Genomic DNA, 25,075 nt, shown 5'->3' with positions numbered 1-25,075 from the left:
AGAGGTTAAGAGCATGAGTCCTGAAACTAGATGGCTTCACTTGGAATTCTGGCTCTATCTATGTAACCTCAGGCTAAGCAATCAACTTTCTGTGACTCAATGTCCCTGCCTGTAAAATGGAATAATAATAATGTCTACCTCAGAGAATTCTGATGAGCATTAAACAAATTAGCGTATATAAGGTACCTGAAACATAATGTCTATGTCCAATAAGTATTCACTTTTGTTACTACAACAATTTGCAAAAAGTGCTTCTCCATAAACTAGGACAGTTGGTACATTATGATGAGATCAAGTGCATAAGTGGATATAATGAGTGAAAATGAGGTTCCTCAATCTGAAAATGTTTCCATGGGGCGTCTGAAATCTCAACATTTGAGATCCTTCTCTTAAAGGTGTAATACACTGATTTTTTTTAACTGAAGTATAATATACAAAATAAAATACAAACTCTTAAGTGTACAGTCTGAAGAGATTTTTATCAACTCTTGTGTAACTACCATACCAATCAAGACATTTAACATTTTTATCATCACAGAGGATTCTTTTTTTTCATTTAATATTTTATTTCTTTCTTTATTTATTTGGGTCTTAGTTGTGGTATACAAACTCTTACTTGCGGCATGCATGTGGGATCTAGTTCCCTGACCAGGGATGGAACCCAGGCCCCCTGCATTGGGAGTGCAGAGTCTTAACCACTGTGCCACCAGGGAAGTCCCCACAGAGGGCTCTTTAAATTACTTTCTGGTCAATCCCAACCCCACCAGAAGCAACTATTGCTTTGATTTACATAATCACCACAGTTTACTCCTGCCTGCTCTAGAACTTCTTATATAAAACCATAAGGACTCAATATTCATTGGATTTGACTACTTTCACTCAACATAAAGGTTTTGAGATTTATTCATGTTGTATAGTGTTGATTACTTTTGCTTCCCAAACAGTATTCCATTGTATAAGTATACCACTATTATTTTATCCATTCATCTGTTGACAGACATTTGGGCTATTTCAGTTTTGGACCATTAAGGATCAAGCTGCTATGAAAGTGTACACAGTGTCTTTCTGTGGACATCTGCTTTCATTTTCATTTTTGGATAAATACTTTGGAGTGGAATGGCTGGGCTATATGGTAGGTGTATGTTTAACTTTTTAAGATACTGTCAAACTGCTTTCTTAAAACTTCTTACGACTTCTTCCGTAATGTATGAGCGATGCAGCTGTTCTACATCCTCTTCAGCGTTTCATGCTGCCAGTCTTTTAAATTTTAACCATGCTAGTGAATACATGGTAGCATTTCACTCTGGTTTTAATTTGCGTTTCCCTGACGACCAGTATTATCGAGCACCTTTTCATGTGCGTACTGGCCTTTCCTTTGTCTTCTTTGGTGAAGTGTCTATTTAAGTATTCCATTTTTTTTTTTTAACAAACTGAGTTATCTTTTATTGATTTGTAGGAATTCTTATATTCTGGATACAAGTTCTTTGTCAGATATATGTATTGAGAAGGTTTCATCCCAGACTAGGGCTGGCCTTTTCACTTTCTTGTTTCTCTTGATGAACATAAGTTTGTAACTTTGGTGATGGCTAATTTACCAACCTTTTTATTTTACGGTAACTGCTTTTTGTGTCCTAAGAAACTGCCTAACCCAAGGTCATGAAGATAGCTTCCTGTTTTCTGCTAGAAGAGTTATCGTTTAATCTTTTACATCTAGGTCTGTGATCTCTCTTGAATTCATTATAAGTGATATACACGGCAGGAGTCTAGGTGATTTCCCCCCCATGTGTTTATCTAGTTGTTCCGCACTCTTTCTTGAAAATAATATCTTTTCCTCATATAAAGCCTTGCTGCCTTTGTCAAAAATCAATTGACAAATGAGGTTTCCAATTTGGAGCAAATTTAAATATTATATCTCTTTTAAAAACAAAAGCTTTAGAGACCTCCTATTACATTGGAATCAATCTGGTGCTAGTAAGAGTACATTCTTTAAAGTGTTATTGCATTGATAAAATAATCTGAAGCAACAACAACAAAATCCACTGAACAATATGTGCAGATTTATTTTTGGACTATTTTTTTTTAGTTGTCTGAAATTTCATTATTTTATTTTATTTATTTATGTTTGGGACTCTATTTTGATACACTGATGTATGTATCCTTATGCCAATACCACACTGTCTTGATTAGTATAACTTGAAATTTTCGTCTTGAAATCAGTGTTAAGTCCATTAATTTAATTTTATTTAGATATAACTTCCACACCATAAAATGCACCATTTTGAAGTGTACAATTCAGTGGATTTTAGAACAGTCACAGAATTGTGCAATCATCATCACTGTTCATTTCAGAAGCTTTTCATCACCCCCACCCCCGCGAAAACCTCATACCTATTAGCAGTTACTCCCAACTCACTCCTTCCACCAGCCCCTGGCAGCCACTAATCTATTTTCTATCTCCATGCATTTACCTTTTCTGGACTTTTCATATAAATGGAATCATATAACATACGATCTATTGTAATTGGCTTCTTTCACTTAGTATAGTGTTTTCAAGATCTATGTTGTAACTACAAGAATGTTTAGGTTCTTCCAGGTCTTTTGTATTTCCATACATATTTTAAAATCAGCTTAACCATTTTTTAAAAAATCAGCCAGAATTACAATTGGGACTGTACTGGATCTACATATCAATTGAGGAAGTGATGGCTTAATAATATTGAGAGTTACAATTCATAAACATTTACTTATTCTATAATTTCTCTTGGCATTGTTTTGTATTCTTCAGTGCAGTTTTCCACATTATTTTCCATTAAATTTATTCCTAAATATTTTATTTTTTGAAGCTCCTGTAAACAGTATTTTAAATTTCATTTTTCAATTATTTCCAGTTATATAAAAAAATCTAATTTCTGTATTTGGACATATATCCTATGATTCTGTTATATTATTCACTTATTAGTTCTACTGTATTTTTTCTTTTCTATAGACTCCTTAGGACTTTCTACATACTTAACGTTGCTGAGGAATTACCTGGCACTCCAGTGGTTAGGACTCCGTGCTTTCACTGCAGAGGGCGTGGGTTCAATCCCTGGTCGGGGAACTAACCCCACAAGCCGCGCGGCACAGCCAAAACAAAACAAAACCTTGCTGTTTGTAAATAAAGACAGGTTTACTTCTTGCTTTCCACACTTTATGCCTTTTGTATTCTTTGGGTTGGTTTGTGTTTTGCCTTTCTGCACTGGCTAGGAACTGCTGTCTGATGCTGAGTTAAAGTGGTGAGCAGATATTCGTGTACTTCGTTCCCAATCTTGGGAGGAAAGTATTCACTGTTTCACCATTAAGTATGATTTTAGCTGTAGAGTTTTTTCATACTATTCTGTAATTTGTTTGCTAAGTGGGTTTCTTTTTTAAAAAGTCATGAATAGGTGAATTCTGTGATGTGTCTTTCTGCACCTACTGAGATAATTATGTCATTTTTCTTCCTTACTCTTTAGATGAATTACACTGATTTTCAAATGTTGAAACAGCCTTGCAGCCCTGGGATAAAGTCCACTTGACAATGATGGTCCTTCATTATTCTTCTAGATTTTATTTACTAAAAATAAAATAAAATAAGAGTGGTATGTGGGATCTTAGTTCCCTGACCAGGGATCGAACCTGTGCCCCCTGCAGTGGAAGCACAGAGTCTTAACCACTGGACTGCCAGGGAAGTCCGTTTAAATGAATTTTATGTCTCTACTCATGAGTGATACTGGTCTGTAACTTTCCTTTTTTTTGTCTTTGTCAGATTTTGGTATCTGAGCTGTGCTGGCCTTATAAAACAAGTTGGGAAGTATCCCTACCTCCTCTATATTCTTTTTTTTTTTTAACATCTTCATTGGAGTATAATTACTTTACAATGGTGTGTTAGTTTCTGCTTTATAACAAAGTGAATCAGCTATACATATACATATGTCCCCATATCTCTTCCCTCTTGCGTCTCCCTCCCTCCCACGCTCCCTAACGCAGCCCTCTAGGTGGTCACAAAGCACCTAGCTGATCTCCCTGTGCTAGGCGGCTGCTTCCCACTAGCTATCTATTCTACGTTTGGTAGTGTATATATGTCCATGCCACTCTCTCACCTTGTCCCAGCTTACCCTTCCCCCTCCCCGTATCCTCAAGTCCATTCTCTAGTAGGTCTGTGCCTTATTCCCGTCTTGCCCCTAGGTTCTTCATGACATTTTTTTTTTTTAGATTCCATATATATGTGTTAGCATACAGTATTCGTTTTTCTCTTTCTGACTTACTTCGCTCTGTATGACAGACTCTAGGTCCATCCACCTCACTACAAATAACTGTTTCGTTTCTTTTTATGGCTGAGTAATATTCCATTGTATATATGTGCCACACCTTCTTTATCCATTCATCTGTTGATGGACACTTAGGCTGGTTCCAAGTCCTGGCTATTGTAAACAGAGCTGCAATGAACATTTTGGTACATGACTCTTTTTGAATTATGGTTTTCTCAGGGTATATGCCCAGTAGTGGGATTGCAGGGTCGTATGGTAGTTCTAGTTTTAGTTTTTTAAGGAAACTCCATACTGTTCTCCACAGTGGCTGTATCAATTTACATTCCCAACAACAGTGCAAGAGGGTTCCCTTTTCTCCACACCCTCTCCAGCATTTATTGTTTGTAGATTTTTTGATCATGGCCATTCTGACTGGTGTGAGATGATATCTCATTGTAGTTTTGATCTGCATTTCTCTAATGATTAGTGATGTTCAGCATCCTTTCATGTGTTTATTGGCAACCTGTATATCTTCTCTGAAGAAATGTCTATTTAGGTCTTCTGCCCATTTTTGGATTGGGTTGTTTGTTGTTTTGATATTGAGCTGCATGAGCTGCTTGTAAATTTTGGAGATTAATCCTTTGTCAGTTGCTTCATTTGTAAATATTTTCTCCCATTCTGTCACCTCCTCTATATTCTAAAGAGGTGCATAAGATTAGAATATTTCTTCCTTAGGTATTTGAAAGCATTCACTAGTGAAGCCAGCCATTTGGGTGTGGAACTCTATGGGAAGATTTAAAATTTCAAACCCAATTTCTTTAATAAATATATGGCTATTCCAATTAGTGGCATAGGGTTAGAATTAAGATTAGGGTAGTTTCTTAAGTGTATTTCTCAAGGAATTTGTTCATTTTATCCAAATGCCCAATTTGTTCATAATAACCTCTTACTTACCCTTTCTTGCTGTAGTAATGTCCGCCCTATCTTTCCAATGTTGGAAATTTGCCTTGCTATATTTTATTTCTGGTTTAGATTACCTAGAGGTTAATCAATTTTATTAATCTTTTCAAAGAAACTACTTTTGGCTTTGCTGATTTTCTCTATTTCCCCCTGTTTTCGATTTCATTGGTGTAGACACAACTTTATTATATCCTTCCTTCTAATTACCCCAGGTTTAATTTGCCATTCTTTTTCTAGCTTCTCAAGATGTAAACATATTATCAATATGTTTTCTTGGTAATATAGGCATTTAAAGCTATTAATTTTCCTCTAAGAATTGGTTTAGCTGCATCCTGTAAAATGTGACATGTTATGCTTTTATTATCATTAGCATGAAATATTTTCTGATATTCGTTCAATCCACGAGTTACTTAGAAATTATTGCTTAATTTCTAAACATCTGATTATTTTGTAGATATCTTACTGCTGTGCATCTAATTTAACCATTGTGATCAGAAACATACTCTGTATGATTACAATCCATTGAAATATATGGAGACATTTTTAATGGCCACACATATGGTCTATCGTATTCAACGTAGACTTGAACCTTTATTCTTTGGTTGCTAAATGCAATGTTCTACAAATACCAATCAAGTCAAGTAGGTCGATGGTTTTATTCAACTCTAACTGTGACATCTGGGCCACCTCTAGATTGATCTTACTGATTTTTCCCTCAACTATGGATCACGGCTTCCAGTTTCATCCTATGTCTAGTAATTTATCATTGCATACTGGACATTGAGAATGGTATCTTATAGACTGGATTCTCTTATCTTCCTCTGGGAAGTGTTGTGTTTTGTTCTAGCAGGCAATTCAAATTATTGCTAGATCACTCTGATCTTTTGGGGATATGCTTTTAGATTTGATTAGGGTTTATTTCAGTTTAGCTTTAGTCCTAGGGTAAATTTCAGTGGTCCCAGACTGTGGTCTTTACTTCTAAGGAGTGGCCCTTCTGGGGTTTTAATGGAAAGCACTTTTAACTTGTTGAGATTTGAATTTCAAACTCTGCTGTGGCAGCTGCTGAAATTTCTGTTCCGCTTCTTAGCCTAATAGCTATTGTTTGCCCCCTGGCTTCTTGGAGTCTCACTTTGCACATACCCAGTTCAGGTATCAGATAAGACTAGAGAGACTTTATAGACTTTTGAATTTCCCCCTTTGTGGCTCTCTCTTTTCTGGATTTCTTCCATCAATCTCCAGACATTCTTACAGCCCCAAATTTCACTCTCCAATTCCTTGCATCAGTAAGATTATACCTGTCTGCTTGTGCTCTAGCCACTGTACTGTCTCATTGACTGGGCATGAACTCTTCTTTCATGGTTCTCTTCTTTCAACAGTGAAATCTCCTCCAGTTTCTGCCTGCTTTTCTTTGCTCTCCAGTGCCTCCAATAGTTAATTAAAAAAAAAAAAAAATCTGTCCAGAGTTTATTCTAGCTATCAGCAGGAAGATTAGCCCCAAGCAATTCATTCCATCATTATTGGAGCCAGAACTAACATACTGAATTTTAATATCTCTGCTGTGAATAAGTTTTGCAGATTTCTTTTCTTAACAGAAAAGTCAGAAAAACATGAAAGAATTAGTTGTAGGTGATAATCTGATGAGAGGAGGTAAAAGGAAGTGTGGACACTGAAGACACACTGATTATGTTGCAAATTTTGCTGACTGGGTAGATTATAAAATTTTCACAGTACAGAAACAAAAAAAAATTGTGAAAAAGAATGTTACTAATAAGAGAAACCAAAGTAAGAGGAAGGAAGAATGGAATAAAGATAAAATTACTCTTTACATCTGAGTTACATACTAATGTTGCCGTAACAAATGCTTTAATTACAGTGTTTTGGTAAAATTAATAAAATGATAAGACACTTATGTATAAATTAATAGAAAGATGAAAACTAAAGCACTAAAACCATAATTAGAAATGCTTTGGGCATGACCGGGAAATTACAGATGTCCACAATTTTCAAGAGCAAGGAGAGGTGATACAAAGAAATTTAGCAATCATCATTAAGAAGACGAATATTGTTTAGGAGCTAAGCACAATATATACCAAATCACTCTTGTGGGAAACAGTGCAGCTATTTCAATACTTAGACTTTAAGAGCAAACATATAACAAAAGCTCAAACTATTTTAGCAATCTTGAAAATTTCATTACTGACTTCTCTTCTGTGACTGTCTACCATAATAGAGGTTTCTGCAGATACAGTTTTAAAAATATTTTACAGGAAAAAAAGTGTATCTGACCTTGCATCACAGGTAGAGGTACAATATTTCTTTGTTACAATATATGCAATGGTCATTTAATAAGAAAATATGCCACTCACTTAAATTTTCAGATGTTACCATGAATTCTTCAATTTCATCATCAGAATCATCTATTAAGGGCATGAAGGCATATCTAAATCAAAAACAAGGAGTAGTTTTACTAGTGTGTTTAAACCTGTTCAACATTCAGTTTACATCTAAAAGAGTCAGTACACACTTTAAAAAATATATACACTTAAAAAGTTTCCCATAAATTGAAATGATAAAAATTTAATTATTTTACTCTCAAATCAGCAAAGGTTACTGTGAAGAAACTGAAACTGGGGTTCCCAAACCCGTTGGTAAAAGCATCAACGGATCAAATTTCTCTGGAAGCAACTTTGAAATATCGAATGCTCAGGGAAGGGAATTTTCTGCTGTACTTTTTTCTCCATGTCAGGTTTACCTCCCTGCCCACTATTTTTACTTATCTCCTAACGAAAAGAAATTCCTAACCTGATTGGTGAAAATAAAGCACACCAATCAAGCCACATTCACTAGGTCCAAGAGCATTCAAAAAGCATTGCTGATTTAAAAAAAAAAAAAAACCATTGCTGATAATAGCAAAAAAACTAGAAACTAAGTGTCTAATAATTAGGGACTGCTTATATAAATTATGCTACAATCATATGGAATGCCAGAAAGCTATTAAAAGTAATATGGTAGGTCTATACAAGATGATAAGGAAAGACACATTTTAAACAAAGAAAGTGCAGAATAGGGTATATATGTATGTATGTACTATCATTGTTGTTGTATAATATTTAAATCTGTTTTTAATCAAAAACTTTTCTATTGAAGTATAGTTGATTTGCATGTTGTTGTATAATTTTAAAGAGAGAGAGAAACACACACACTAGTATATACTTTTTCATTTTTTCCTAGAAGGAAGAAACTTCACAGTGCTTTGCTTGGGGAAGAGGAATGAGGCAAGGGAAGCTGTGGGGCTTCCTGTCACATGTAGTGTAAAGTACAAGTTTCTGAATTTCGCATTCAAGCTCTTTACGATCTTGCTCCCACTTTTCCTTTCCAGCTTTATGACCCGCCAGTGTAAGGGTAGTAACCAAACTGTATGGCTTGTTGGCCTCCAAAGTATGCCATGTCTGTTCCCGCTACCCCTAGAAAACCTGCACTCTTTCGCAGGTCAGCCATTCACTGTCCTACTCCTTTCCTGAAGGTGTAACATAAATGCTGCCTTTTCATGGACCCCTCCCACCTTCCTGCTGGGCTTATAGACCTCTTGTTTCACTGTCCTGCGTTTGTTACATTTGTCTCCCCACTTGGCTGTATGTACACTCTTTAACAGCAAGGACCGCCTCCCCAGTCTCTACAAATGCTCTTTTAACATTGTAGCAGATGACGAACAAACCCTTGCCAAATCTGACCTTCCCTATGTTAGGTACCTCTGATTATTTGCTGATGGTCTCCACAAAAACATTATTACAATAAGGATAAGGGAAAAAAGGAAGCTCCAAAACGCATCATCAACCCAGCGTTCCATCCAATCCTATAATAAGGACAATTCAAACAAGAAAAGTTAATTTTCTGATAAACATACAGATTTCCCATTCAAATAGCACATAATGACAAGTACTAATGAAATCTTTCCAACCAGTAAGTCTTCCAAATGAATAAGCACACGTTTTTCCGAGAAACATAAAAACTAAGAAATGCTATCTCTATAAAATCATTATGCTTACTTCAGTAATATTAATGCTTACTTCAGCCTTATAACCAATATAATGAATAAAATCCTAACAAATTATATAGTATCGTAAAAAGAATTAGAGGGACCTCCCTGTTGGCGCAGTGGTTAAGAATCTGCCTGCCAACGCAGGGGACACAGGTTCAAGCCCTGGTCCAGGAAGACCCCACATGCCACGGAGCAACTAAGCCTGTGCGCCACAACTACTGAGCCTGCACTCTAAAGCCCGTGAGCCACAACTACTGAGCCCATGTGCCACAACTACTGAAGCCCGCGCACCTAGAGCCCGGGCTCCGCAACAGGAGAAGCCACCGCAATGAGAAGCCCATGCACCACAATGAAGAGTAGCCCCCGCTCGCCGCAACTAGAGAAAGTCCTCACACAGCAACGAAGACCCAACACAGCCAAAAATAAATAAATTAATTAAAAAAAAAAAGAATTAGAGTTTAAAAGGGCTTCAGAGGTCAATTATTTTCTAGACAAGAACAGTTTCTTCTCTCACTAACTTATCCCTACAGCAGCAGAAGTCCAGGGTTTTCAGAGGGCTCTTTATAATTATTTATATAGAACTAGAGACTATTTCCAAATCAAGAAACCCCCAAGAGGGTCTTTTATTATTTTAAGTCTGAGAAATGTATCTTCTTCTAACTAGAGAATCCATGGAGGGTATCTCCTGAATGTTCATAATGAGGATACCATCCTAGAAACATGTCAGGCTTAAGGTTTACAGTCCTAAGTACAAAACAATCCAATTACACTGTGTGCTGGAAGAAAAAGATTTCCTGTTACCTAAAATTATACAGGGGGAGGATTCCTTTTCAAAATACACAAAAAGAAGTTGAGAAAAGGGCATAATTGGAAAAGGAGATTTAAGAGGAACTTTTTCAGACATTTAAAGAAGGCAAATGTTTTTATAATTCTATACAAAATAATTCCAAGTAAAGAAAATCTCCACTAAAATTACCTGTCTACAAACACAAAATTCTTCAAACTTACACAAAATAAAATAGAATAATTAAAAATGAAAACTGTTTAAATAGGAAGATTATACTTACTGATTGACATTTTGCAATTCTAAATGTCTTCGTTGTCCACACCATAAACACTACAGATGCTGAAACACACCAAAAAAAGTCAATCAGTGAAAGAATATGCAATACTAAAATAATGTATTTTAAAAGAAAAGTTAGATAGCTTACCCAGTATGGCAAAGATCAGGGTATTTGTAAAGTGCCTGTACAAAGAAAATTTCACTGTGTTCTTTCTTAGCCTTAGAGTCTTCATAGTTTGTGCCAAACTTATAAAAATGTGAAAAAAGTTAAGGAAAAAAATTTAAATAGTAATATACAGTTAAGATAAAAAACAAAATAAGAATCTTCTGTTACATTTCCAAAATTAGCACTGCTATATATAACTCCTATCATTTAAAACTAATAAACACACAGAAAATGTTGTCTTATCCAATACTGTATAATCATGATACCAATTTCATCACAGATATTGTTTTACAATATACCACTGTCTGAACTAAGTAAACACACTTCAAGGAAAAAAAACATAAGCAAGAAGACCTATGACGTGCTCCTTCAATGCCAAGTTCTTGAAACAGAGAACAGAGCAGGACACACACTAAACGCCAAGTCCCCCTTAGGCCAGACACTCTTTACAGATCCCATCATGACATGCCATTTGGCATGTGCTTTTCTGTCTGTTTCTTTCTTGTTTTGTTGTTTCTGGTCTATTCTCATTTTATCCTCCGAATGACCATAATTAAGAAGTTACGTCATCTGCCAATTCCATTTTATAAATTGAAACTGAAATATGTCAAGTAACACAAATCTGGACTTAGGTAAAAAGAGACTTTATTGAAGAGATTATTGCAGTAGGGAGAATGTTCCGACTACAAGATCCGAGAGAGTCCCAAAGGTCAGGCAGGGAAGGGCTTTGCTTTTATAGGGAGGAGTAAACAGGTGTCGAGAGCAGCAGGTGTGAGAGGTGGGTGGGGCCTGACGGGACAGTTGCTCAGAGAATGACTTTCCTTGAAGTCTGCAGGTTTTCAGGAGGGGCCATGAAGGAGGGCTGCGGGTGGATGAAAGCTCGGGAACCCGGGGGAAGGAGAAGGCTTAGTTTGGTTCAGTCTGGTATTTTGTCCGGATTGGTCAGTGGGTACATAGGTCTGTGTCTGGCCCTGTCACAAGTGAACATGGGGGCACCTGGGAGTCTCCTCGAAGTCCTATGGGGAAAGGCACCTGTCTGTATTGACAGTAAGCCTTTTCCCGGAACACAAAAGGGTGGAGGCTGTCTTAACCACGGCTGTTCCAGGAGCACAGGGCTCAGGTAAAGTGCGACACTGTCAGGTACAAAGAAGCTGAAAGAGGCTTGTCCACTGGCTCCTCAGTAGTGCAGCTGTGCTCAAGCCAGAGCTCTGTAAACGGGAGCTACTTCCTCTGCAGCACCTGCCAAGCCCCGTTCAGGGACCACACTCCGAACATACATAACAGAGTTGAGCAAAGGAATGGGAGTGGCACAGTTTGCACTTAGGCCTCCTATTTAAATTCCAAATACTTCACTCATCAAAAACCTTCACTTTAGTACTAAAACTACCAAAGCTGCTTTTCAATCTTTCTGAATGACCAATAAGTTTCAACAGAAGATCAATTTCTAAAATAGCACAACTCAACCAATTAGGCCTACTGTCAGAATTTACAGACATGCAAATATGCTTTATTCAATAAACATGATCAAGACCGAATACTTCTGAAGCAGTAGTGAAAGCACACAGGCCCCACCATCCTGACAAGAGAAGCACCTTGAACGTGCTGCTGCGCTAGGAAAAGGATATCCACCAGCACAAGCTAGAGTCAAGAAGAGACAGAGGGAGGCTGGCCAGGAGCACAAGATCAGAATCATTTGCCTGCAGCAAAACAGCAAAAGAATCAAACAAGCAGGAGAAAAGAGGCAGAAGGCTGTGGCTTTGGACGCTCTCAGGCTATTTTTTTCTATTAATGTAGAATTAGATTCTTACAGGAGGAGCTAGATGAGGTTCACCAAAGGTGAAGGAAGCAGGGTCATTATTCCAGCACTCAATTCTATAAGGACGTAGTCCTGCTTCTTTGCTTGTCATTGGTAATCATTTAGGAAATCCACTACCTTTTTGTACAGAGAAAGCAGACTTTTCATCTCAGTAATGAAAATTACCAAACGGCAATCTAAAAGCAAACGTCAGAAATTCAGGTTGAGGCAGAAATGGATGATGCTAAATTTCCTTTCTCTCACCATGAAATACTAACCAAGAGAACTTTAATTTCTGGATTTCTTTATGACTTTTACCTCAAACATGTTTATTAAAAACATTATTAATTAAGCAAGCTAAATCTTTCCCCTTATTTTCCTTATCTCCCCATCCCAATCTGGCTCATTATGTGTTGGACCAAAGCCACTGCTGTCCATAAAGGTGGTAAGTTACCCTCATTCAAATCCAGATGGAATTAGAGCGTTTACAGCCACTTTCCTCTGGAATTTTCTGCCAAGTTGCATTACTATGTATTTTTCCCAATGAACCAATGTACCACCTTGGAGATGATTAAGAACAAGAATACTTTGAAATACATATCTGTAAATTACCAGGAGAAAAGATAATACAGATTTTTTAAATGCAAAGTTTACAAGGCTCTAAGCATATACAAGTTTAGAAATAAGACAACTCCAAAATGAAGAGATGTCTTAAGCTCATTTTCTAAACTCACAATGACAGAAGAGAAGACATGAAGATTAGAGACAGTAACGCTGAGCCCAGTAGCTAGTTCACCTCCCCTGCAATTCTGCCTGTCCAGGTCCCAGGATGTTCGCACTGCCTGCCCCTTATCCTCAAGTCAGGTGAGAATCCCTGACAAGCAATGAAGCCGGGGCTTCGGCAGAGCGGGCTCCACACTGGGGATGAGTACTCAGAGCTGGAACCCTGCTCACCTGCAGAACTGAGGAACGGACTTCACCTTTTGAACAACTGAATGACTCTACATGGTTTTTTTTAGAGTAGAGAATATGAAAAATTACATTAGAGTCAGAAATTTTTACAACTCGGAGAAGATCAGATTTATATTACTATAATTTTATTCAGTAAACTTGGATTCTCAACTGGTAGCTCTCAACAGAAGTAGAATCCAGTTTTCAAGCAAGTTGATCGAAACAACTCTTTAAATCAGGTATTATCCCTTTACTAGACACCCCTCGGATACTAGGGGCTTGGACGTAATTTAGGAGGTCTGCAAATGCCTCACTGTAGGAAGAACTCCTCGTGTGAATGAAGTGTGTGTTTATATATAATCTGTGAAGAGGCTCCACAGCTTTCATCAGATTTGCAAAGGCATCTCTGCTGCCAGAACCCAAACAAGGCTAAGAACCACTGCTTTCGAGAATAAAAATAAATTAAAAGATTTTTGTTTTGTTTTTAACTTGGAAGCATATCGAGAATTCACAAACGGGGAATTTAAAGAATAGATAAGACCGGGTTTACCCACAAGGAGCTCAGAAAATCCTACTAACAGTGTTACACCTGTTAGCGCACCTTCAGAAAGGGACAGCTTCCTGTAGAGAAGGGACACAGGCAATTTTAAGCCCTCCGGCCCTCCCTGTGAGAGACAAAGATGAGAACATGGAAAGAAACACAAGGAAAACAAAATCACATTTTACGTTAAAAGCTAAAAGACAGGGCTTCCCTGGTGGCGCAGTGGTTGTGAATCTGCCTGCTAATGCAGGGGACACGGGTTCGAGCCCTGGTCTGGGAGGATCCCACATGCCGCGGAGTAACTAGGCCCGTGAGCCACAACTACTGAGCCTGCGCGTCTGGAGCCTGTGCTCCGCAACAAGAGAGGCCGCGATAGTGAGAGGCCCGCGCATCGCGATGAACAGTGGCCCCCGCTTGCCACAACTAGAGAAAGCCCTCGCACAGAAACGAAGCCCCAACACAGCAAAACTAAATAAATAAATTAATAAACTCCTACCCCGAACATCTTCTTTAAAAAAAAAAAAAAGCTAAAAGACAATTATCAAAGACAATAGCAACAAAAAGAACTGTGTAAAAATAAAAGCTTATGAGTTTCAAAGAGGACATAAATGTCAACGAAACAGATACAGATAATGTTCTGGATCCGCAGAACCCAGCATTCTGCTCTGACCAGGTCGTAGTTTCTCTAGAATCCCTCCCATTTCCACGAATGCACTTTAGAGGGTCCTGCCTAGGAGAGGAAAACAGTGGAATTGCCCAGACTCCACTGGAGTCACTCAGTCAGCGAGGAGGAGCCTCAAGGATCGGTTAACACTGTCTCTGAAACTTTTCCTGCTGTGCTATGGCCTCTGGCCCACCACCTCCAGCGAACCCACTCTCTTGCTGTCCGCCGTGACCCCTGGAATGAACCAGGCAGACAGGTGCGCCTCGGGAACTCATGTCTCTGCAGCGCTAGCCACTGCTGAGCACCCCTCCTTACCAAAGCTTTCCTAGCCTCCACCCCAGGACGACTTCCTGGTTCTCCCACCTCCCTTCGCCCTGGACTTCCGTCCATGCATGTTTCTGCCCCACGAGGCACTATCCTGGTTCCTCTCCACTTGCTGGTCTACCTGTTCTTCTTGGGTCATTTCCACGGCTGCGACCCTCTCCCACACAAAGCTGACTCCCACCTTTGTCACCAGCTCTGACTCCTCTTGCTAAGCCAGGCTGGGACTTCCAACTCTCTTCTTCACACTAATGCCCCGGGCAGCTCAACCCTCACCCACTGTGGTCCCTTATCCATGTTTACCACCCTGAGAATGGCAACACTGGTCCAGCCACCTACTTGAGACATGCATGCCTTCCTGGGAGCCCTCTCTCCCTTTCCCCACCCATTTCTAGCCAGCTTGTCATCCAGAGTCCTTCTTCCATTTCCTCTGCCCCACTTCTAACCCTCACTATCCCTCCTTTGGCCCACTGCAAAGGACTCCTTACTAGACTTCCCAGCTCTAGACTCTCCTTTCCCAGGCATTTTTTAAAATGCCATCCTTGAGTTCTTTCTTACAAGATTTCATCATGTCAGTCACCTGTGCAGCCTCAGCTCCTTGCTACTTTCCACCTTCTAAACTCTCGAGCATGTCATTCTATCCTTCCCTTCTGGTCCCACCTTCCATGATTCTCCTACACACGTTACCTACAGGCAAGCTACTCTGAGACATCGTGCCACTGTCCCTATATTTTCATGCTTCCAACTATTTGGTCCCCTTAAATCTTCCCAGAATGCTTTCCCCTCAGTTCTTTTCCTAGTAAACCCCGATTTGTCCACTCAGTCTCAATTAAAATGTCACCATCTCCCTGAAATCTTTCCTGATTTTCACCCTGGAGTAAATTTCTCTTTCCTCTGTCTGCACAGCACCTCTCTAACGTGGCAATTACTATTGCTATGTTGCTCCTAGTTATGTATTTTTCTTCCTTACCAGATCGCTCAATATGTGCATTTAAGTTTGCTGAACTAATAGAAAAAATAAGGATATTTTTTGTTTGAGGAATCGTTACTTTTTCACCTTCAACTAAATTTCTATATTGAGGTAACAATAATGCATGAGTATATTTCTATTATTATTACACACTAAAAATAATCCGATTTTAATGATACAACAATTTTAGGACACAGTAAAGGATATGAACCATACAAAAATGGAGTCAATAACGGCTAAAATAATGTCACCAAACACAACAGCTAAATGGTTAGAACCCTGAAAAATAAAAATAGGGAAAAAAATCTGAATGTAAAAGTTTCATTGTATTATAATTATCATCTGATGAAGAAAAACAATTTATCTCATATCATTGTTTTATAAAAGGCCACATAAAAGATGTTATTGCCTAACAGAATTGTGTTTGAGCACATGGAAGTTACCTGTTTTGGTGTCAACAAATGTTTGTCATCAACTTGTCCCGTGATAACGTAAAAGTGTGTTATAAAGTGGCAAATAAAACACAGCGCATCCCACCCAACTCAGGTCAACCATTTCAATCTCTGCCCTCTCCGCACCAAACCTGCAGCCACGGCTCCTAAAGAAACGCACTCCTCGTCATCCCCACGTGTGTGAAAGGACGTGCAAAAAGTAAAATAAGGAAAAGGAACTGTGTGGAAGGGTATAAACAAACCATAGGCTGGATGCATACTCAAGAGCTGACGGAGAATCATATTTAAAACGGTCACATCTAAGATGCTGACTGTGTAAAATTTTAAAGAAATACAATGCAGTCTATCCGTGGGATGTTTATCCTTTCCATTTTCTTTCTAGCAAAGATTAGTTTTCTGTGAATTATACATGTAAATGCAAAGTTCTTCATTATTATGTAAGAGTAAAAATAAATGCACCTTTCAAGGAGCAGGTGCATCTAACCCAGAATGCAGATGTGTCAAAGACACCAGAAGAAGAGTGAAGCTTTTAACATTACTGGACAAACGTCCTGCTTTAAGGGTCAGATCAACCTACATGAAGTAGACGCGTGCGGCAATATACAGATTGTTCACTCTGCACACAGTGATGTGATTTAAACATCTAATCCAAAAGACGTTCTGAGTAAGAATTACAAGGTTCTCTGGATCAAGTAAAAGTATAATAAGCTTCTTAATCACTCAGTTGTCAGCCATATTGTTAAGGAAAACCTAGAGCTAGAAATGTAGGGGTCTTCACAGATACAAATATTCGCTCTTCTCTAGAGTAAAGCATTGCTGCCCATGTTGCTAGAGCCGTTTCTCCCCAGAACACTACCTCCTCCTGGTTTTTCCAAGCGTGGAGTCTACTGAATCCCCCAAATTCTGAGCCCACAAGAGTCAGGGAAAACTTACAACCAAAGGAGACTTTAAAAAGCAATGACACATAATATCTGTATGCACAAAAGGTAAAATTAACTGTTCTTCACTTACACGTTTAAGCCAAGGGTTAAGGGAGAAATGAATGTGTTCAGACTACATAATGACAAAGATGAATGTTCTTCGTGAAGAGCAACCACGAACATTTTTGAGATGGAGCTAATTCATAGGATGACGTCAGGTGGTGCCTTCATAACCACATCATTTAAAAAAGTGCTCTGTTTAGCCTTATGCTTTCAGGACGTATTAAAAAAGGGAAAGAGTCCACAGGGGGGAAAATAAACTCAAACTGGGCCTTTATCACAAAGTTCCTATCTTTAAAAATTCATCTCAGGAGATAGAAAGTAAAATCGTATTTCACAGCAACGACAAAAAAAAGTGCAAGTGGAATGATGTAGTTTTTACCCCAATGACTCTTATCACGCCTTCAGTAGCCGCAAAGACAAAGTAAAGGATCCCCAGTCCGATGACCCGGTGCATGACTGTTCCTAGACGAGGCCTGGTACAAGGAGGAGCAAACAGAAAAAACAGAAAGAAGAAGCAAGGTAAGTAAAATGTATCCGACTACAGTAACTGGCCCCATTTCCAACACCAGGGACGTCACTATCCAATCACGTCAGTCCCTTCCCGCCTCGGAGGTACTCTGTTTTGGGAAACAGCATTGTTTCCTGGGAAGAAGGCAGAAACAGGCTCAGGGAAATCTGGCCTCCTTCTCTAGGACTTGAAGCTGTACTGATGCCTATGAAGCAACAATTTCGAGGCCAGAGGATCTTGCTGCTGAAATCCAAGCAACATGATTAACATAACCCAGGTACTATGTCTATAGAATGGACGAGAAGAGTGATGAAACCTAGGAAGAAAGTGCCAACTTCTAAGTGCCACTGGCAGAAATAATCATTTAATTCTTTCACTAACAGATTGTAAAGTGTTCTGAGATGTGTCTTGTCAGCGATAATCCACTGATTCTATGACTTGGGCAGAGAAATAGCAGCATGTCAGGAGATCGAATCCCACTGCCTTCCCCTCTCAATACTCCCAAACGACAGTCCGGAAAGACTTCAGCTTTCATTCTTCGGATTGAAAAGCATTAAAATAACACTTTTGATTCTTTGAAAGTATAAATGAGTTGAGAACGTGCAAAGACGATGATTTTTGCGATTAGTCATTTGAAAATAGAACTGAAATTTCGAGAATTCCCTGGTGGTCCAATGGTTAGGACGCGGCGCTTTCACTGCCGTGGGCCCAAGTTCAATCCCTGGTGGGGGAACTAAGGTCCCTCAGGCCGCACAGCGTGGCCAAAAAAAAAAAAAAAATAAGAACTGAAATTTCATGACACTTGCAAGTCAGAATTTATTGTGAATACGTTTTAACTCAAAAACCCTCTTTTCAGAGTAATTAGAAGAAAAAACTGGTTTTGAAAAAAAAATACTTATGATAGTAATTTTAAAACAAATCTAAGTAAAAACTGAACTAATACCCATAGCTCATATTTCAGACAATTTATCTAACCTAGTTCATCTAAATTCTGGTTCACTACAGCCAGCTTAGTGGAACCCTGCAACAGCCAGAACTGTTACCGCTTTGTAAGGGTTGAACACAAGTTGACAGTGAAGGGATTCAGTCAAAAAGGGCTGAGCCCTCACCCACCAGCTCAATCTTCTATCCCTTCTCAGCCACCACCCTCTGCACCCTGGCACCCGATGCTCATGACTACAACTGTGAGTTGCCACTGGGACCCACAGGGTTTTGTGTTCTATATACTGTACTAAGGCCAAAAAACAAAAGAAAGCAAAACAAACGAAAAGAAGGTTTCCTCGCTACAGTCTTGGTAACTGCACCAGTCCGGAGCTCAGAAGCACACGTGCGTGCATTAGTGCACGCTTACTGAGTGCACGCTGTGTGCCGCCCAGCCCACCGGGGCCTTGGGATACAGCAGGACACAATACAGGGAAGTCACACACAAGTGGGGGGAAGAGACAATAAATGCTAAGAAACACATCAAAAGGCATGAGGGACTGGAGTGATGGAGGATGGGCACTGATTAGGGTCCCAAAGGGCCATCCTCCCTGGGGGGTGATGGTGAGGCAGAGAACTAAAGGAAGTGAGGGAGCAAACCACACCTGGGATCCGGGGGGGAAGCTGACAAGCAGAGGCCTTTCCTGCACTGTGAGACAAGTGTCTGCTGGGTTTAAGGAACAGTGAGAGCAAGAAAAGCAGCAGGAGGGAGAGTGGCAGGAGATGAGGTCAGCCATCGGAGAAGCCACAAGATGGAATTTGGGTTTCACTGAGTGAAATGAGCAGAAAAGTAATGAAATTGGAGTTACGTCTTAAGAGAATCATCTTGGCTGCTGCTGTGTTTGAAAAGACTGACAGGAGACCAGGGCAGAAGTGGGGAAACCAGTTTGGAGGCTACTGGAGTGTAGTCTCGGCAGGAGAAGATGGTGGCCTGCACCAGGGTGGTGGCTGTTGGAGGGGCGGGATGGGCTCATTCTGGACACGTTCATCAGTCAGAGCCACGGAACTGGATGAGAAAGCCTCGGGGATGCCGGTCACTAGAGAAGAGGTCTGGGGCCTGAGCCCAGGGCCCCCAAACGCTGGAGCTCGGGAAGACGAGGGGGCTCCAGCACAGGAGACCCTGAAGGAGGCTTCACGACCAGGCACCTGCACGGGGGCTGAGCGGGGCCCTGCGATTCGGCAAGGAGAGGTCAAGGTGACCTTGACAGCAGTCTCAGTGGAGGAATGGGGCCAAACCTCACAAGGACAGAAAACGAGGGAAGTGGAAGCGGCCAAGTACAGACAACAGATCTGAAAAATGCTGCTGCACACAGGGGAAAAGCAATGAAGGAGAAGCAGAGGAGAGGGCCAACTGGGTTCAAGGGAGGGTTTGCTTCTGAAGATGACAGAAGTAACAGTGTGCTGATGGGAATGGCCCACCGGAGAGGGAAATTGACGCTATCAGAGAAAACAGGACAGACTGCTGGAACAGCTTCTTTGACAGAGGAGGTAACAGGACCCAGGGCACCAGGGCAGGGCGGGGCTTAACCACACACAGGGATGGTCTACGCCGTACAGGAGCAGAACAGGCTGCGTGTGGTCCAGAGGTGGGGAGGATGACACAGACCTGACGGCCGCAAGTCCCTTCTGATGGCTTCTAATTCCTCGGTGAGAGAAGAGCCAAGATCAGCTACGATGGACGAGGGTAGGGAGGTGCGAGGAGACAGAAGGGGTAAATGGTCTTCCGCAGAGCGGAGAGTCCGAACGCAAATGGCACGGGGATCAAGAGGTGCCAGCAGCACTGAGGGCGCCCTTCAGGTTCAGGGTCATGGAGTGAACTGCCAGGCAGTGGGGCGGGGTGCTCTCCTCAGGCTGACGCTGCAGCCCCGGCAGAGCCTGCGCAGATGGAGAGCTGGATTTATCGAGGGAGGCCGACAAAGGGAAAGGCGGAGGGCCTCAGGGGTGGCAGGGGTCATCAGTGCCCTGCCGGGCCGTGGAAGGCGGTGAGATCAATAGGCCGGAGGCCCCACCAGGGACCAAGAGTGCCTACAGCTGACATATTAGAGAAAGTAAACAGGAAACGGGGGAGGCTGAAGAGTAGATTGCTTCAATGTGCCACCATGGAGAGCGTGCAGTTATACACAATAATAAATAGATAATAATCAAGTCTAGAAAACGGCCAGGGGGCTCAGTAGTTGAGGGGAAGTGACAGGTAAGAGTGGCAGAGGTGAGGGGGTGAGGTCAGGTTTCTTAAAGGATCCTCACACGGATACTCAAATCACAGGGAATCCTGACAGTGAAGTGCTGAGGAGAAAGACAACAGAGCAAGTGCTCAGAGCGGTGAGGGATGAGGGGAAACCTGGCAGCTGACAAGGCCTGCAACCCGAAGATGCAGCTGTGGTCCAGTGTGAGGGCTTGAGTTTCTGGGAATCAGAGGGTCTTAGGCAACAGGCTCTTCCATGTTCACGCCCAGGGACTCAAAGGTAAGAGGGAGAAAAGATCTGCTTGAGAGGGTCCCGAAAGCGGGTCCTCAGGCGACTGCCAGGTTTCAGCCAGAAATTCTGATGAACCTGGTGTTTAATGAGAGCGCTCTCTCTTACAATAGCTCATACACAAACATGACCCCTAACTATGTTGTCTAGGAAACAGAAAATGGTCTGAACTTCGAGAATCATTTAAAATTTTCCATAATCCTTATAGTTGATTATTCATCTAACTATGAAGTTACTGGAATTCAACTTCAGGATCTTTATTTGAGAAAAGAATAAAATAGCCAGTGCATGGAAATCTTTTAAAAACACGTCCTTGCAGGTATTTCCCTCTGGGATTTGTGGTACGACACTGAGAGGTGTTGGGTTTCACAGGGGTCATAGCGGAGATGGATGGATCACAGGATGGGGACACGGTGTCTTTTCTGGGCCCCGGTACTTACTTCACAATGCCGTATCCCAAGCTCACAATGATCACCAGGAGGCGAGCCAGCATCCTCTTAATCGCAGATATCAACTCCGCAAAGATCAGTAAACCCTGGGCTGAGGGGGACGAAGGAAAATCATTCGCTCTGGGTCCATCTGGACGCCTGCCGCCAAGAGTCTAAATGTGTACTGTGTACAGTTACGTCCTGACCTCAGACTAATTCGCCACGTTTAATTTAAAGGTCATCTGATCCAAGTGATGTCTGAAACCTCAATGAAGGGGATTCTTATCGGCTCTACTGGGCACAGCTTTCTCACGTCCACTGGAAATCTGTCTCCCCGAGCTCCCCTCTGTTCTTATTCTTCCCCTTGAGGCTACAAAGGATTGTAGCCCTTTCCTGTCCTGTAAATATCTGAAAACCATAACGCCCTCAAGAGCTCTCTTTTCTCCAGGTTGCCCTCATTCACGCTCCTACCGTGTGGCTATCACAGTAAAAGACACACCACGTTCCCTGCCCTCGTGAAGCCTGTACTCTGGTCGGGACAAGTAAATGGACAGAATTCAGCAAGTGCTGGAGGTAACGCTGTATCTCCCAGGATTGTGATGAAAGCGACCTAATCCACACGGGGCAGGAAAATCTTCTCATAGGAAGTGACATCTACACCAGGGTTTGAAGGCTGAGTAGGAGTTAACCGTTTGGAGGAGGGAAAGGGGAAAGCAAAGGAAATGGCACATGCAAAGGCATGGAGGGAAAAAGAGACAAAGCCAAATATGCTGCAAGAAGTGAAAGTTCGGCATGTCTGCAGCAGGGCGTGTAACGAGGGAGGTCAAGAAAAGAGGCTGGGGCAGAGGCAGGGCCCAATCGCCTCAGTTTTAGGCTAGGCCATGAGTCAGGGCTTGTTGCTGAGGGCAGTGGGAAGTCAATGATAGTAAACAAGGGAGTGAAAAAGGAACTAGTAAACTACAGCCCATAGGCCAAATCTGGCCCTACATCTGTTTTGTAAATAAAGTTTTATTGGAACACAGCCATGCCCATTTGTTGTCTGTGGCAGCTTTCATGCTCCAATGGCAGTCGTTGAGAAGTTGCAACACAGACTACATGGCTCGCAAAGCCAGAAATATTTACTGTGTAGACTTTGCAGGAAAAGCTTGCTGACCCTTGGAATAAAGTAGACAGCTTTATTTTATCAAGATTGCTCTACTTAATGGCTTGGAGGGGAATAGACTGTAGGTGAGGAGACCACTCAGGAGTCTATTCCAGAATTTAGCCAAGAGATGTTGAGAGTGCTGGCGGTAAAGGTGGAGAGGAGAAAGCCATTCAGAAACGAGTTGTGAATCCACCCAATATTCTTGTTTTCAGTTCATGTTTCTCTGCCTTCTCTAGAAGAAACCACAAGAGACCTTGCCCAATACCTTGAAGAAGTGCAGATATACTAAATTCATTACATTTGCCTAACTGCCAATCTAGAAGCAAAAAACAAAGAAGTCAACTGACATGACCTATTCTTAATGTATCCTTGCTGGGTCCTAACAATCACTAAATCATCATTGCTTGATTTTTCTGAAGTCTATCCTTCCAGGACCAATGCCAAGCAAGACAGCCTGGGTTACAGAATTTACGATTGGGAAAATCAGAAACAACATCAGCCCAGGCCTCGTCTGGCGCCTCTCCTTTCCACAGGACTCCTCAAAGACAAGGACAGCAGTCTGGCGTTTCTCTTCCAAGGGCCTTCTGGTGTCATCTCAGAGGGCCTGAAGGCCCTGAGGAAGATAGATGGTCTTTCCTTCTCTCCATGGATCTCGGGCTTTTGCTGCCCTTCACCCAAGTTCACGCCACCCTCTTCTAGACAGAGACCCCCACCACTGGCAGCAAAGGAGCTGACCCGCCTTCTCTGACATTCAAGAATGCTTTAACCCCCAGTCATATGCAGCAGCTCTATCCTTCCTTCCTTATCTGGTTTAGGGCAGGCACACACACATACACATGCACGCACGTCACTAAAACTTCTTATAGGGTAATAATACCTCTAACATGCCTCCCTGGATGTTTGTGTTTACTTTATTGTCTTGTACATGTCTTTTTAATCTTTTTATTTTGGGAAATTACAAACATTCTTCAACACAGAGAAAGCGATATAATGAACTCCCACGTACCCATCACTCAGCTTCCATAATTATCAACATTATGCTAAATTTGTCTCATCTATTTTCCAACTCACCCTCTTTTTTTCCCAGAGTATTTTAAAATAAAGAGCAGACACAACTACACCCTTTGAAAACCTGTACCACGATCATTTGTAACTGACCGCTCAGAAGCACATTCCTGAGGGCTTTCTATCCTTCTGAGCTATCTCCCTTTTGAAGGTTCAGCGATGGAATGAATTGTACCTTTACTTCTCTGGCCCTTTTGAACTCTATCTTCTAGAAGTCTGGGGCACCCATCTGAGGATGCCCCACTATATGTCCTGCCTGCTTGCCACATTCTACTGTGTAAGCTGGGATGGTGTCTCCCACGGTCACATGAAGTTCTTTGCAAAAAGGGTGCAGTCACCATCCATCCTGGCACTACTAATTTTACTCCCTGTGGCCAAATTTTCTTTTCTTCTTTGGAGGGGAAAGGAGAAGAGAGAGGATGGGGAAAAATACAGAGAAATATGTTAAAAGGATTGGCAGCACCCGATGTCCCCAGTCCAGAACTTCGTGTTGTTTAAAGCCAGTCACGGGTAGCTGAACCTTAGGGAACAGGAATTTTCTTTTCCCCAGGAGGGAAGTAAGGGAAAGCCAGCAAGAAGAAAACAGAAAATGAAGACAACACACATGCTAGCCTAGATCAGAGTCCTACTCTGATATTCTCTTCCTGGCTTCCCTCCTCTTCACCTATATGGTTGTTCCCAAACCACTGTATGAAGGTGGGGCGGGGGGGAGTCCCCACAGCTCTGCTCACAAATGCTAGGTGACTCTTGGGTCACACCATATTCATGGACACAGTCGCCACTTACTTGATAACCCAGTGCTGTTGATGTTTTGGTATTCAGCATAAAAAACTGCTTTTTCAAGCATTCCCAGGAAAATAACAGCTGCAATCCAGAACTGGATTCTTAGTATATCTTTCCAATAGCAGGCAGACCACATCAGCCAGAGTATGCCATATAAGATATAAACGATACACATCACCATGTAGAACTGTGGGAGGAGAAGCAATTTTAGTCAGTTAAGCCTTTTGGTCATTTGAAAATTGACATTTCTACATTCAAGTTTGCAATCCTTTATTTTCCAGTCACCATGGAACCAGAAATAGAGGGTATGTCAAAGTGTTAGCTACTGAGGAATTACCACCACTGAGCTCTTAAAATGTTTAAATGTTCCAACTGGGATACAAAACTCATTTTTAAAAAAGGAAGAAATGATGAGAGATACTCACAATCATCAGAGGCCAATCTGATGCAGAGATATATCCATGAGGCCCCATCATAGAGAGAGAGACTGTGAAGGCAGGGTGGGGATAAAGAAATTAAGGC

The 25,075-nt window shown here is 41.2% G+C and overlaps 1 protein-coding gene across 4 annotated transcripts in view; it reads right to left on the bottom strand.

Moving 5' to 3' along the window:
* The window catches only part of TMEM87B (transmembrane protein 87B), a 51,713-nt gene that overhangs the window by 13,262 nt on the left and 13,376 nt on the right, over nt 1-25,075 (bottom strand). For 3 of the 4 annotated variants that reach the window (XM_089922798.1, XM_089922799.1, XM_089922800.1), the window contains exons 7-15: nt 24,979-25,040; nt 24,557-24,740; nt 21,574-21,673; nt 17,553-17,646; nt 15,947-16,017; nt 10,479-10,588; nt 10,335-10,393; nt 8,978-9,081; nt 7,595-7,668 (exon numbers count right to left, since the gene is read on the bottom strand). In XM_089922798.1, the coding sequence (XP_089778924.1) occupies nt 7,595-7,668; nt 8,978-9,081; nt 10,335-10,393; nt 10,479-10,588; nt 15,947-16,017; nt 17,553-17,646; nt 21,574-21,673; nt 24,557-24,740; nt 24,979-25,040 (858 nt within the window). Of the gene's footprint in view, nt 1-7,594; nt 7,669-8,977; nt 9,082-10,334; nt 10,394-10,478; nt 10,589-12,121; nt 12,194-15,946; nt 16,018-17,552; nt 17,647-21,573; nt 21,674-24,556; nt 24,741-24,978; nt 25,041-25,075 lie in introns of all 4 variants that reach the window. The other variant, XM_089922801.1, reaches the window with a different exon arrangement.

Source organism: Delphinapterus leucas, chromosome 13 (genome assembly GCF_059928025.1).
Source record: "Delphinapterus leucas isolate spDelLeu-1000000601 "Yukka" chromosome 13, BTC_Dleu_Yukka2, whole genome shotgun sequence".
NCBI lineage: Eukaryota > Metazoa > Chordata > Mammalia > Artiodactyla > Monodontidae > Delphinapterus > Delphinapterus leucas.
The sequence above is the reverse complement of the archived record's forward strand: the minus strand, read 5'-3'. Positions and strand labels throughout refer to the sequence as shown.